At 43.9% G+C, this 15,692-nt stretch overlaps 1 protein-coding gene across 5 annotated transcripts in view; it reads right to left on the reverse strand.

The window, feature by feature from the left end:
- Positions 1-2,896: 2,896 nt before the first annotated feature.
- The window catches only part of TERF2 (telomeric repeat binding factor 2), a 35,434-nt gene continuing 22,638 nt past the window's right edge, over positions 2,897-15,692 (reverse strand). For 3 of the 5 annotated variants that reach the window (XM_032284308.1, XM_032284309.1, XM_032284306.1), the window contains 3 exons: positions 10,908-10,993; positions 4,896-4,939; positions 2,897-4,058 (listed from right to left, as the gene is read on the reverse strand). In XM_032284308.1, the coding sequence (XP_032140199.1) occupies positions 3,900-4,058; positions 4,896-4,939; positions 10,908-10,993 (289 nt within the window). In that variant the 3' untranslated portion in view covers positions 2,897-3,899. Of the gene's footprint in view, positions 4,059-4,895; positions 4,984-10,907; positions 10,994-15,692 lie in introns of those variants that run through there. The other 2 variants (XM_032284307.1, XM_032284310.1) reach the window with 2 other exon arrangements.

The raw sequence follows: 15,692 nt of genomic DNA on the forward strand, positions 1-15,692 counted from the left end.
AAAAAAAAATTAAAAAACCCTCAATCTTTCTTTTTCTTTTTTCCTGAGACAGAGTTACTCTGTTGCCCAGGCTAGAGTGCAGTGGCACAATCTTGGTTCACTGCAACCTCCACAAACTACAGGCACCCACCACCATGCCCAGCTAAATTTTGTATTTTTAGTAGAGACAGGGTTTTACCATGTGGGCCAGGCTGGTCTCGAACTCCTGACCTCAGATGATCCACTCACCTTGGCCTCCTAGAGTGCTGAGATTACCGGCGTGAGGCAACATGCCCAGCCTTAGATCTTTTTTTTCCTTTGGGACGGAGTCTTGCTCTGTTGCCCAGGCTAGAGTGCAGTGGTGTGATCTCAGCTCACTGCAACCTCCGCCTCCCAGGTTCAAGCGATTCCCTGCCTCAGCCTCCCGAGTAACTGGGATTCCAGGTGCCTGCCACCATGCCTGGCTAATTTTTGAATTTTTAGTACAGACAGGGTTTCACCATCTTGGCCAGGCTGGTCTTTAACTCCTGATCTCATGATCTACCCTTGGCCTCCCAAAGTGCTGGGGTTACAGGCGTGAGCCACAGTGTCTGGCTGATCTTCCTTTTATTCATGTCTTTTTCAGCACTCATAGGGAGGAAAAAGCTATCCAGAACCCACTTAAAGACAATTATATTATTCACATCCTCAATCTTTATTCTTTTATTCATGATTTCAACATTCACCTACTTCATGGCAGGCAGTGAGCTAACATTTACCTGCATCTTACTCTCATAATAGTTCTGCAAGGGAGGTACTGTGAGCTCCGGTATTAGAGATGAGGACACAGACATTCAGAGATTCCAGCAGTGGCTCACAGTCCCACAAACACACTTGGCAGAACTGGGTCCCTGGTGGAGGCTCATGCTCTTAACCACCAGGACAGTGTTTCTCATTCTTAAGCTGTCAGTCTCTGAGTTCTGACACTGCCTAAACATTTTTTAGACATAATCTTTTTTTTTTTTTTTTTTTTGCTTTCTTGAGACAGTATCATTCTGTCTTCCAGGCTGGAGTGCAGTGGCACAAACATAGCTAACTGCAGCCTTACCCTCTTGGGCTCAAACGATCCTCCCACCTCGGCCTCCCGAATAGCTGGGTCCACAGGAGTGCACCACCACACCTGCCTGATTTCTGTATTGTTTGTAGAGATGGGGTTTCACCATGTTGCCCAGGTTGGTCTCAAACTCCTGGGCTCAAGTGATCCCCATGCCTTGGCCTCCTGAAGTGCTAGGATTACAGGTGTGAGCTACTGCGTCTGGCCTTAGTCATAATCTTAAAAAACAAAAAAACAAAACAGTATTAACACCTTCTAGCAATTATTTGCATTGACTCAGTGTGACAAGCTAATAAAGCAGAAAACAGACTCCGTAAGTGTGTTTCAGTTCTAGCAAACGCCAAATGATATCACAGCACTCTGGGAGCACAGTGGCTTGTGGCAGCCTCACTCAAGTGACAGGTAGAAGAGGCTGGAAACTTCTCTCAACACACGTGACACAGGCATTCCCCACCCGAGTCGCACCAACATCGCAGTCCCAGCACTACTCATGTCATAAGCAATGACATGGATTCAGCAAAACAATCGTCAGTTCATGGTAAGCTTTATAGTTCTACAGAAGTTGTAAGCAGTTTTATCTCTCTACACATTTCAATAATGATAATAAAAAAACACTGAATTATGTGAAAAAATATTAACGAACATAGGCATTCTCAAGTTGGAGAAACACTGATTAGGATATTTTGCTTCCCTAAATACATCAGTTTCACTCTCCTTCCTGGAAAGTGCCATCGAGTTAAAGGAGAGTTGAGGGGAGAAAAGCATCTGGATTCTAATCCGGTTCAGAGGGAGACCAAACCAACTGCAAGCAGAAGGCGGCTGGCTCGAGAGGAGCTCAAATTCTCAACCGCTCCCTGTGGTTTCATTTGGGGTTGGTTGATAGAAGAAAAATAGGTACTAAACCCCTAAACAGTTAATAGGTAACAAAGCTGTACGAAGTTTCCAACTTATAAGTAATGGATGAAATTTTTTTTTTAATTTTGAGATGGAGTCACTCAGTCTGGAGTGCAATGGGTTGATCTCGGCTCACTCCAACCTCCACCGCCCGGGTTCAGTCAATTCTCCTGCCTCAGCCTCCCAAGTAGCTGGGCTTACAGGCGTCTGCCGCCACACCCAGCTAATTTTTTGTATTTTTTCTAGAGATAGGGTTTCATCATGTTGGCCAGCTGGTCTTAAAATCCTGACCTCAGGTGATCCTATCCGTCTCAGCCTCCCAAAGTGTTGGGATTATAGGTGTGAGCCACCACATCGGCCAGTTTTGTTTTGTTTTCAGATGGAGTCTCGCTCTGTTGCCAAGGCTAGAGTGCAGTGGTGCTATCTTGGCTCACTGCAACCTCCACCTCCAGAGTTCAAGTGCTTCTCCTGCCTCAGCCTCCTGAATAGCTGGGATTACAGGTGCCTGCCACCACGTCTGGCTAATTTTTGTATTTTTAGTACAGATAGGGTTTCACTATGTTGGTCAGCTTAGTCTCGAAATCCTGACCTCAAGTGATCCTCCCGTCTCGGCCTCCCAAAGTGCTGGGATTACAGGCATTAGCCATCATGATGAATTTTTAAACTTTAGCATTTCTTTAATCCTTGCCTTTCAGTCACTCAGAAGTGAGAAACGGGGAATTCTTTTGTTCCCAGAAAAGATATATGAGGAAACAGACAGGTTAAGAAGAACTTCCACATCCTCCGTCTGACATAGCTTCCAAGAACTAAAACATTCAATACAGTCTGACATCAGCTTCTTAATCAAGATAGTTCAGCAAAGTTTGTTCAACATTTTGCTACCTCCCTCTGTGACTACATGCTGTGCTGCAATTAAACAGCTACTTACAGTTGAGAGAAGCAAGACTTTAATGAAGAATGCTACAAGTATGGACAATAATTAGTTCTCGTCTTATAAAAAAAGATTACAGAAAACACTTTACTGAAATTTTTTGCTAAAAAGACAGTCTTAAAGGATGTCTGGGAGAGACAGCAAGCACAACACAGTACAAAAGGAGAAGGGAATGTTGAATTCCAGTGCAAGACACAAACACAGCACAATTAGGGAATCAAGAGGAAGCAATCATTTCACAAATAATGAAATTAGGCATTTATATTCAATCAGGATTTTTTTTTTAAGCTTTAAAAGTCCAGCATAAGGAAGGGAATTGGGAAAAGAAGCAGGGGAGAGGGGGTGGGGGAACTAAGCTTATCTACAATCACCATTTTACCAAAAAACACACTGGTTCAACCACATGAGAAGTGGAGGATAAACCTGCCTACATAGCCCAACAGATATTGAGAGCAAATGCCAAGACAGTCAGGTCTAGGGTTGATGTCACAACTGGCTAAAGAGTTTTTACAGGGAAACTTATTCCACAAGGACTGGTCTCTCATCAACCTGGGTTCATAACAGACTAAGTTCCTTTGCATTTGCAGCAGAAGGCCAGAACTTTACGTGGAACAAGTTTACTCCAAATAATGCTCACACTGCTGGTTTTAACCAGTCATGGACTCACAAGTGGCTCCTAATAGACTTCACCATTTCTAGGAGAAAGTTCTACAGATTACCAGGGATTTAAATTTAAGCAAACCACTAAAGAAGGGAAACACTAATGATATTCTGGCACTGCACAAGCTGTATGCCTGTCATCTCTGCCAAGGACATGGGTGGACTTGGCTCTGTTTCTTAGCTCCATGATCTCCAACAGTGATGAAGTGGAACTGGGACCTCCCCCATGTCGAAGGAGGTTACCCAAAATTCTCATCCCAGCTTCTGAAATAAACAGCAGACTATCAGGGGCTATTATTAGGAACCATGCTCCTGTGAATTCTGTGGAAACGAAAGCCTGTTTCAGTTCATGCCAAGTCTTTTCATGGTCCGCCAGCGATCCTTAATCATCACAGCTGTTCGGTTAACAAATGGGTAATTTTTAGAAATGGCAGCCCAGTTTCCTTCCCCATATTTCTGCACTCCAGCCTTGACCCACTCGCTTTCTTCTACAGTCCACTTCTGCAAAAGAAAACCAAAAGATTTATCACAACCTTTCCTCTCCACTTCCTTACATTTTGCCCAATGTAGTCATAAGGTAAACTCAAGAATCCCAGAAGAATCATCTGAACCTGAAAGCACGGCTTATTTTTTTAAAACATGGAATTGACAGTTTATGAGCCCTGTGAATCTGGACACGGAGAAATTCTTTTGATCCTCAAGTAACCATCACTTCTGCATTTCAAACTGCAAACATATCTACGTCGTTCATGGTCCAAAAAATGTGTCCTCTGTCCTCCTGTGCTTTTCTTCCAGAGGATAACTATTACTTTAACTTAGTTTGGATTATCTAAAACTCTCAAAAAAAAACAAAAACAAAAACAGCCGGGCGCGGTGGCTCAAGCCTGTAATCCCAGCACTTTGGGAGGCCGAGGCGGGTGGATCACGAGGTCAAGAGATCGAGACCATCCTGGTCAACATGGTGAAACCCCGTCTCTACTAAAAATACAAAAAATTAGCTGGGCATGGTGGCACGTGCCTGTAATCCCAGCTACTCAGGAGGCTGAGGCAGGAGAATTGCCTGAACCCAGGAGGCGGAGGTTGCGGTGAGCCGAGATCGCGCCATTGCACTCCAGCCTGGGTAACAAGAGCGAAACTCCGTCTCAAAAAAAAAAAACCAAAAACAAAAAAACAAACAAACAAAAATGCTCAATAACAGGTGTCATACCTGATTAGGTAAAAGAAAAAAAAAAGGTTTTTACTGGGTACATAAGCAGTCTATGCCTAGGAGACAGGGGGGCTTATTATACCTCAGCTCTACCCACATAATCAGTATCAGAAAAGAGAATTTTAAATTACCTGCTTTTTTGTTACATTGGTTGTACTGTCTTCATCTGGTGCTGCTGGAAAACATTAAAAGTAGACTCATTTCAGAGTTCACCTTTCTCTGCACAAACCACAAGAAAAAGACACAGAATGTCCCCCAAGGGAAAACTTTTTCAAATTTCACAAGCATTGAGAAGAGAAAGGATACCATTAAAGGATAATTTACTTTTCTTCTTTGTTTGCAAACACCAGTCACTTCAGCCTATGACCTGTACGATGCAAGTGTTTTACAGGCATCTGTAAATGCTGGCTAGTGATGGGTTTTCAAGATCTTCAGTAAAACTAACATCGTTTTCTTTCTTTTTTTTTTTTGAAACAGAGTCTTGCTCTGTTGCCCAGGCTGGAGTGCAATGGCGCAATCTTGGCTCACTGCAACCTCCGCCTCCTGGGTTCAAGCAGTTCTCTGCCTCAGCCTCCTGAGTAGCTGGGATTACAGGCACCCACCACCACCACGCCTGGCTGATTTTTGTATTTTTTTAGTAGAGATGGGGGTTTCACCATCTTAGCCAGGCTGGTCTTGAACTCCTGACCTTGTGATCCACCCACCTCAGCCTCCCAAGATTCTGGTATTACAAGCATGAGCCACCTACCTGGTAGCGCCTGGCTACCAACGTCATTTTCTAAAATTACTGAGGAACTGCCACATTCAAAACCCTTATATATATGTATATCCAGCACTATATGCTAGAATTTTTTTTTTCATTTTTTAATCTTCTTACTATCATTCCCAATTTTTTTTTTTTTTTGAGGCCAAGTCTTGCTCTGTCGCCCGGGCTGCAGTGTAGTGGCACCATCTCAGCTCACTGCAGCCTCCACCTCCCAGGTTCAAGTGATTCTTCTGCCTCATTCTCCTGAGTAGCTGGGACTACAGATGTCCACCACTACACCAGGCTAATTTTTGTATTTTTAGTAGAAATGGGGTTTCACCATATTGTCCAGGCTGGTCTCGAACTCCTGACCTTGTGATCTGCTTGCCTTGGTGTCTCAAAGGGCTGGGATTACAGGTGTGAGCCATTGCGCCTGGCCCATATTTTTTTTTATTTTTTTTATTTTTTGTAGTGATGGGGTTTTGCCATCTTGCCCAGGCTGGTCTCCAACCCCTGAGTTCAAACAATCTGCCTGCCTCGGCCTTCTAAAGTGCTGGGATTACAGGCGTGAGCCACCACACCCAACCTAGAATTTTCAAGTCCTTGTTCATTTTATAAAAGTACAATTTGGGGCCAGGCGCAGTGGTTTATGCCTGTAATCCCAGCCCTTTGGGAGGCCAAGGCAGGCAGATCACTTGAGATCAGCAGTTTGGGACCAGCCTGGCCTACATGGTGAAACTTCGTCTCTACTAAAAATACAACAATTAGCTGGGTGTGGTGGCACTTGCCTGTAATCCCAGCTACTGGGGAGGCTGAAGCAGGAGAATCACTTGAACCTGAGAGGCAGAAGTTGCAGTGAGCCGAGATCACAATACTGCACTTCGGCCCGGGGGGAAGAAGTGAGATTCTGTCTCAAAATAAATAAACGTATAATTTGGTTCAGTTGCCTAAACAGAAGAATGGGATAATAATTATTGCTTTCCACTTCCATGCAAGGGGAATCTTGAGATCTGCTCAAGCTCCCCTTCTCATCCTATAAATAAGAGATCACACCTCAAAACACACACACCAAGTTGTTTTTTTTTTTTTTTTTTTTTTTTTTTTTTTTTGAGACAGAGCCTAGCTCTGTCACCCAGGCTGGGGTGCAGTAGCGTGATCTCAGCTCACTGCAAATTCCACCTCCTGGGTTCAAGCGATTCTCCTTCCTCAGTCTCCCAAGTAAATGGGATTACAGGTGCCTACCACCTTGCCCAGCTAATTTTTGTATTTTTAGTGGAGATGTGGTTTCACTGTGTTGGCCAGAATGGTCTCGAACTCCTGACCTCGAGATCCACCCACCTCGACCTCCCAAAGGGCTGGGATTACAGGCGTAAACCACCGCGCCAGGCACCAAGATGATTTTTTAAAAGACCAGAGGGAGGCTAAGTGTGGTGGCTGACACTTGTAATTCTAGCACTTTGGGAGGCACAGGCAGGTAGATCACTTGAGGCCAGGAGTCGAAGATCAGCCTGGCCAACATGATGAAACCCCGACTGCACTAAAAACTAGCCGGGCATAGGGGTGTGTGCCTGTAATCCCAGCTACTCAGGAGGCTGAGGCAGGAGAATCACTTGAACTCAGGAGGTGGAGGTTGCAGGGAGCTGAGATCGAACCACTGCACTGTAGCCTAGGCGACAGAGTGAGACTTTGTCCCCCCCACCCAAAAAAAGGGCAATGTTACATAAACATGAAACCAGCTAGAATGTCTGCCTCAGAAGATGCTGCTATCCAAAGCAGTATCTCCTAAACAATGGAAGAACATGCTCTGGAAAAGGGATACTTACAGGAACAGATTACTTTCATTTTTGTTAATTTTTATATATATTTTTTGAGACGGAGTTTCACTCCTCTCGCTCAGGATAAAGTGCAATGGCACAATCTCAGCTCACTGCAACCTCCACCTCCAGAGTTCAAGTGATTTTCCTGCCTCAGCCTCCGAACTAGCTGGGATTACAGGTATGCACCACCATACCTGGCTAATTTTTTTTTTTTGAGACAGAGTTTTGCTCATTGCCCAGACTGGAGTGCAACAGCACGATCTCGGCTCACTGACACCTCCACCCACTGGGTTCAAGCAATTCTCCTGCCTTAGCCTCCCAGTAGCTGGGATTACAGGTGCCTGCCACCACACCCAGCTAATTTTTTGTATTTTTAGTAGAGATGGAGTTTCATCATGTTGGCCAGGCTTGTCTCAACCTCCAGACCTCAGGTGATCTGCTCACCTCAGCCTCCCAAAATGCTGGAATTACAGGCGTGAGCTACCATGCTTGGCCTAATTTTTGTATTTTTTTAGTAGATACAGGGTTTCACCATGTTGTTCAGGCTGATCTCGAACTCCTGACCTCAGGTGATCCAAAGTGTTGGGATTACAGGCGTGAGCTACCATGCCTGGCCATGAACAGATTACTTTTAAATTATGAACTACTTTATACTACAGTGAAAGCAGACTTCTAAAGCTAACAAATGTGGACTGCATTAGAAGTTGTTGTTTTCTAGAACCTTTATATCCTGTTGTCTTTAAATATTTAATGTAATTTTTCTTGTTTTTCTGTGACTTCCCCCACTTTCCACATGATCTTATCTTGCCAACTACATTTCTGCCAATGAAGGTAATTTCCAAAGACAAAACCTCTGGGACTGGAAATGGATTACTGTTGCTATGTTACAGAAGTCTTAAAACTCCCTAAATTCAAGTTTACCACTTGGATATTTCCATTAGAATGCAAAATGTGGTGGGAGAGATTCGAACCCAAATGCTATGAAGTTATTAATTATGAAAGTTTCTTTCTTTTGTTTTTGAGACAAGGTCTCACTTGGTTACTCAGTCTGGAGTGCAATGGTATGATCATGGCCCATTGCAGCCTCAACCTCTGGGGCTCAGTCTCCCAAATAGCTTGGGACTATAGGTGTGTGATACCATGCCTGGCTACTCTTTTTTGTGTGTAGATAGAGATCTCATTATATCGCCCACACTGGTCTCTAATTCTTAGGCTCAAGCAGTCTTCCCACCTCAGCCTCTCAAAATGCTGGGTTTATATGGGTGAGGCACCATGCCTAGCCAAGAAAATTTCTTATGATAGAAAAAAAACTGGGCCAGGTGCAGTGGTTTATGCCTGTAATCCCAGCACTTTGGGAGGCGGAAGCAGGCAGATCACTTGAGGTCAGGAGTTTGAGACCAGCCTGCCCAACATGGTGAAAACCCAACTACCAAAAATACAAAAATTAGCCAGGTATGGTGGCACACACCTGTAATCCCAGCTACTCAGGAGGCCGAGGCAGAACCGCTTGAACCTGGAAGGCAGAGGTTGCAGTGAGCCGAGGTCATACCACTGCACTCTAGCCAGGACAACAGAGCCAGACTCTGTCTCGAAAAAAAAAAAAGAAAAAAAAAATTTGGCAGGGCATGGTGTCTCACAAGTATAGTCCTAGCACCTTGGGAGGCTGAGGTGGACAGACTGCTTCGAGACCAGACTGGCCAACATGGTGAAACCCTGTTTCTACTAAAAATACAAAAAAAAATTAGCTGGGCATGGTGGTAAGGGCCTGTAATCCCAGCTACTCTGGAGGCTAAGGTGGGAGAACTGTTTTAGCCCAGGCTGTCAAGGCTGCAGTGAGCTGAGATCACACCACTGCATTCCAGCTGGATGACAGAGTGAGACCCTGTCTCAAAACAAAAAAAAAAACAAAACTATTTATATATAGAAACTGTTAAGCGATTTTTTTTTCCTTAAACAAGAAATGCAAGGAATGACCTCCTACTATCATGTCTAATTGAAGGATTTTAGGAAGAACATCAACTATAATGAAATATTATAGGCGTTATTAAAACAAAACCAAAAACTTTTTTTAAACACAAGGTGTTAATCAAATAAAAATTCATATGCATTCCTCACCAGTTAGATCTTGTCCTATGACTGTCAGACCCTTAAAAGAATGTGCATTTCTATTTTTATAATGTTTATTCCTGCTTATAAAAGTAGTATGTTATAGAAAAATTGGAACACATAGATGTGTAAAGAAGAATATAAAAATCAGTCATAATTCATGTAAGTATTACACATCTCTGGAATAGTTCCTTTTAGTCTTTTTTCTTTGTGAATACATTTGATGGAAGAATGTGCTTATAAGGGTTATGGGATTGGAATACTACCTTTGTGTTTTATTTTTTCCAACTTAAGCTTTACTGTTGGAATTTCAGAAGTTATTAGATGGTAATTATTCTTTTATACAAATTTTTGTGCAATTAACAATTATTTTCGAGGCTGGGCCCGGTGGCTCATGCCTGTAATCCTAGCACTTTGGGAGGCCGTGGTGGGTGGATCACCTGAGGTCAGGGGTTCAAGACCAGCCTGGCCATCACGGAGAAACCCCATCTTAAAAAAAATATATATATATATATATGTTTATATATAAATATATATATTTTTTTCATAGCATAAATTTCTGAAATGGGATTAAAATGTCAAAGAATATAAATATTTTAAAATATTTGATACATATCACCTAATTATCTTCCAGAAATTGTTTTCTAGTTTACACTCTCCATAGTAACTATGTTCTTTATAAAGTGAATCTTACCAATAGAGACTATGTTTAATTGCTGACAAAATTGTGTGAAATAATTATATTAAATATTATATCTCAGCTTTTGTTTTTATGTATTATCTTTTCTTCGAATTTTAGAGAGGGTAAACTTTTTTCCAAAATCTCATAGGTAATAATTTAAATTTTCCTTGTCTAGTCATAATATTTGCTTAACACTCTACTAGATGGAACATTTTATTTGAAGGAGTTTTTTTAATAATTAAAGATTTTAACCCTTTGGAAAAAAAAAAAAACATAAGGTGTTAGTTACTCTGACAGTCTCCATTATTTAATGGGAGAGGACATCAGACTGATTCCTTGGCAAGGGCACCGTGACTCACACCTGTAATCCCAGCATTCTGAGAGGTCGAGGTGGGAGGATCACTTGAGCCCAAGAATTTGAGACCAGCCTGAGCAACAAAGTGAGACCCCATCTCTACAGAAAGTGAAAAAAACAGCCAGGTGCGGTGGTACACAGCCGCAGTCCCAGCTAATTGGGAGGCTGAGGCAGGAGGATCACTTGAGCTCAGGAGGTTGAGGCTGCAGTGGGCCATGTTCACACCACTGCACTCTAACCTGGGTGACAAAGCAAGACCCTGTCTGAAAAAGAAAAACAAACAAACAAACAAACTGATTCTTCACGAATCAAAATGAGGTCGAGAACTTATTGAACTTTTCTGAGTTTGGAGACAAGCAGCTTCTGGAATATTAACATGACAGTAACATGCATCTTCAGCAAGCATCAAGAAGAAGCCAAGGAGAATCTCCTGCTTACCCTGAACTGGAAACAGTTCATCTTCATCCACCCAAGTCTCCTTTTCTTCAACACCATTAGAGTTGTTCCACTTGCCTTTGGGTATTCTGAGGGGACATCAAGGAGAGCACAAGGTATAATAGATTCTGCCTATAGATCATCCCAGATTCTGCCCTCGGCTCACTCTTGGCTCTGCATTCCTCCCTGTCCTGCTGTGACCACATTCAAGGTTCACCTACATGCACCTCCCAAAGCCACCATCTTTTATCCTGGCTGGCCAGGCAACTCCACTTAACACCCTCCAGGGTTCAGGACACCGTTCAAATTCAGTACTGGGTGCATCAAGTACATCACCACCACCCCTAAAGAATCTGTTCATTTTCCTGTTTTTTTGCTTGTTTGGATTTGATTCTATTTTAAAGGTCTCAGTATTCTGATTTAGAACCTGCAAACTCCTCCCTCTCTTCCTTGGACATGCTTTCTTCCTATATCGGGATTGATTTTTCCCTTTCCATTCTCCCTTGTTCAAGCTCGCAGTGCTTTTCACCAGTATTCCGCTAGCCTCTTAACTGGAGTCTCTGCTGCTAGCCTTCTCCCCGTCCAAAGCCAAAGATTATTTTAGGACAATCACCTTAAAATTACCACCTGCCTCCTCTATTTCCTAATGGCTCTCTAACAATGGAGTCTAAAGGCCTACATGGAGGACTCCAGACCATCCAGTCTGGCCCCAGTTTCTTAACAACCACCCCCAATGCCCATACCTGTGCAAACAGCACAGTCACATTGTTCTGCTTTCTCCCTCCCATAAGCTCTACACTTTCCTGCCTCTACATAGTCTGTTCCCTCTGCTTGGGAGTCCCTCCCCTGCCAAGTGACATCCCATCCATCTTTCAAGGCCATGGTTCTCAATGAAGCCTCCTCTACCTACTGACCCCAACACACACAGAAAGCCCTGCTCCTCCAGCCTGCAGTGCTGTTTCCACTGTACCGACACTTTATAGTGTGCCCTAACCAGGACAGCCTCAAAGGCAAGGGCCACATCTTCCTTTGTCCACCCCAAACACACAGCACACTTAGCACAGTAACACAGACCCCAACATGAGCTGGAGACATATTAGCTGTACTAACATTGGGATTGTCAGCAAGTCACAGGGAATTATACCATCAAAGATTAGAGTAAAAAGCAAACAGGAATCCTTCCTGTGAACATGAAACGTTAAGTTCTTGGGTGTGGCTTAAAAAAAGTACAAAAGCTGAAAATAACCCCAAACTCAAATTAGTCAACGAAAACAACAGTCCATTTCTTCTAAACTTTGCATTTACCTTATTAATAACTGCCCTGGGAACAGAGCAAAGCACAAATCTGACCTCAGAATTATAACACCTTTTACAAACATGGAAAATGTTTGAATTCAGAGTCTTGAGGAATTTATATAAATCAAAATAACCCGCAAAAGTTGACCAAGAGTAGTGACAAATTTCTGGATCTTTTGCCTGCCATGAAGAAACTTATTTTTAATGCTGTTTGAGTATTTTGCAAATTTGATGAATTAGAGGCTTGAAAAAATTCCTTGAGTTCCCTAAGTTTTCTATGAAATTACTTAACTAAGTGGCCAAGAAAAATGGCAGACCTAACTTTCTCTTTTGAAATTGGATCTTATCCCCAAATGTTACTTGAGAATAATTTGCCTGGGACAAAGTGAAAAAATTTTACAGGGGGTTTTTCTTTCTCAGGATATTCTTGTGTTAATGTTTATTTATAAATAAAAGTCAGATGGGTTACAGTTTGTTTTCTATCTGCTTATCCCAGTGCTGGAATAAAACCGACTGGAACCTCAGTCACCTGCTGGTCTCAGGTTCCCTGAGTAGCTGTCCTCTCTCCCTGCAGTCTTCAACAGGTCACCTTCTCCCCGTCCTCTGTTGAACTCTAAGCACTATGACCTGTACAAATACATGCTTTGGTAGCGATTTTACAAGACCTGTGACATCTTTTAGGTGATACTGCGTTCACTGCCTCTCCTGACTTCCCAGGTGGACGGGGCTGAGATCTGGCTGCCCCTCCTAACTGTCATGGGCTGAGTGGTCCTGGGCAAGTCAGGCCACTTCCTCGTCCTTATGCTCCTGACTGGCAAAGTTTGAACGGGAAAAGCAATGGTCTAGCAAGGATTGGCAAGCTGCAGTCTGTGGCAGCTGGCTTGTGTAGCATGAAGCTCGGGCTGAGAATGGCTACCCATTTTTTATGGGTTGTAACAAAAAATAAGAAAAGACGGTCGGGAGCAGTGGCTCATGTCTGTAATCCCAGCAGTTTGAGAGGCCCAGGCAGGTGGATCGATTAAGTCCAAGAGTTTGAGACCAGCCTAGTTAACATGGTCAAACCCCATCTGTACAAAATATACAAAAAATTAGCTGGATGCAGTGGCGCACACCTGTGGTCCCAATTACTGGGGTGGGGGCGGGGTGGCTGAGGCAGGAGAATTACTTGAACCTGGGAGGCAGAGGTTGCAGGAAGCTGAGATCTGGCCACTGTACTCTGGCCTAAGTGACAAAGCGAGACCCCGTCTCAAGAAAAAAAAAAAAAAAAAAAAAAAAAAAGAGGCTGGGCGCGGTGGCTCAAGCCTGTAATCCCAGCACTTTGGAAGGCCGAAGTGGGCGGATCACAAGGTCAAGAAATCGAGACCATCCTGGCCAACATGGTGAAACCCTGTCTCTACTAAAAATACAAATATTAGGCTGGGCGCGGTGGCTCAAGCCTGTAATCCCAGCACTTTGGGAGGCCAAGGCGGGTGGATCACGAGGTTAAGAGATCGAGACCATCCTGGTCAACATGGTGAAACCCCGTCTCTACTAAAAAAAAAATACAAAAAATCAGCTGGGCATGGTAGCGCGTGCCTGTAATCCCAGCTACTCGGGAGGCTGAGGCAGGAGAATTGCCTGAACCCAGGAGACGGAGGTTGCGGTGAGCCGAGATCGCGCCATTGCACTCCAGCCTGGGTAACAAGAGTGAAACTCCGTCTCAAAAAAAAAAAAAAAAAATACAAAAATTAGCTGGGCATGGTGGCATGTGCCTGTAGTCCCAGCTACTTGGGAGGCTGAAGCAGCAGAATTGCTTGAAACCGGGAGGCGGAGGTTGCAGTGAGCTGAGCAGCCTAGCGCCTGGCGACAGAATGAAACTCTGTCTCAAAAAAAAAAAAAAAAAAAAAGGAAAGAAAAAAACAAGAAAAGAATATGCAACAGACAACTCATGTGGCCGACAATGCCTAAAATGTTAGCCTCTACCGGCTTTTTACAGATATTTTGGCTGTCACTCCTTAAAATGCAAGAACAAAGAATCCTTTTTTGGTGAATAAATACCTAGTAAGCATGTGTTATGTGCAAGGTGCTGTGGGAGACACAAGATCGGGGCATGGGGGCCCTGTCCTCCAGGTGACACCCCCAACCCTGCCTTCCTTCCTGATCCCACCACCCGTCACTGCTCCTTGGCAGCAGTCTCCAGCCTCCCTCCCTCTCTCTGTTCCTTCAGTGGTGTCTCATCAGGCCTTCCAATTTACTGTATTAGAATTATCTGGGCAGAGATAGAAAAGCAGATTAAACAGCTGTCGGCCTCTTCTAGTTCAGTAGCCAGAAGCCTGGGAATATGTACTTTTTGAACATTCCACAGGTCACTGAGTCACGAAGCCCAGCTTGAGAGCCTCTGCCTGACACACTAGACAGAAATCCCAGGCCTGGCCCATCTAGTATGCAGACTCTCCTCCCTTCACTCTTTCCTGTACACCGTATTCTCCTACCATAGACTCCACGGCACTCTGAGGGACACAGCAGGTTTTCTCATGCCTGTATGTAAGGAGTTGCCACTGCCTAGAGTCCTCCACCCCATAACACGCTCGACGATCTTCTGCTCATCCTTCCCAGGTCAGCTCAATGTTTGTTATTTTACAAGATCTGAGCCACCTAAAATCTTGCTGAGTAGGCTGAGCTTTTCTTTCTGTAAGCACCCGGGGCACCTCACACATATATCTTTAAAGCAGGGACACCTACCCCTTTTTTTCTGTAAAGGGCCACATAATATTTTCACTTTGCAAACTTCACTGTCTCTGTTGCAACTACTCAAGAAACCACCACTCAACAGAAAGCAGCCCTAGATAACACATCGATGATGGGTGTGACTGTGTTCCAATAAAACTTTATTTACAAAAACAGGCAGATTTGGCCTCAGGGCCATAGCTTGCCAACCCCTACTGCTTCAGAGGACTCATTAGACTTCATATCCTTGACATATAAGAAAGAGTGTATGTCTGAACCTTCAAGAATCCTCCCATTTACAAAATTACAGTAATCCTACACTCTCCCATGTCCTTATCTGTTCCTGGGAGCAATCCCTACACTACATAAGATTGCTGTGAGGAGCTCATGAGATCCTGTATCAAATGAGAATAGCGTGCGTGGAGCTGCATCTGCTGCCCAGCAGCTATGCCCATTTGCCAGCCGGTACTCACTTCCAAATGCAAGTAGTGGTGAAATAGTGCAAATCTATGCCTGAGGATAAATCGCTTATCAGATGCCATAGCCCTTTGAGGCACTGAGTACAATGCATGCCAGAGCACACATCCCCAAATAATGTAACATGGAGCAGCGGCACAGGTGGTCTTGGGAGATCCAGGAGGTAGATCACTTAAAGCAGGGAAATGCTGACCAGGGAAGAGTCTATGGAGGAGGGAGAATTTTTTTTTTTTTTTGAGACAGAGTCACAACCCACTGCCCAGGCTGGAGTGCAGTGGCTCAATCTTGGCTCACTGTGCAGTCTCTGCC

Source organism: Sapajus apella, unplaced genomic scaffold (assembly GCF_009761245.1).
Source record: "Sapajus apella isolate SASKATOON/1434 unplaced genomic scaffold, GSC_monkey_1.0 scaffold15, whole genome shotgun sequence".
Classification (NCBI taxonomy): domain Eukaryota; kingdom Metazoa; phylum Chordata; class Mammalia; order Primates; family Cebidae; genus Sapajus; species Sapajus apella.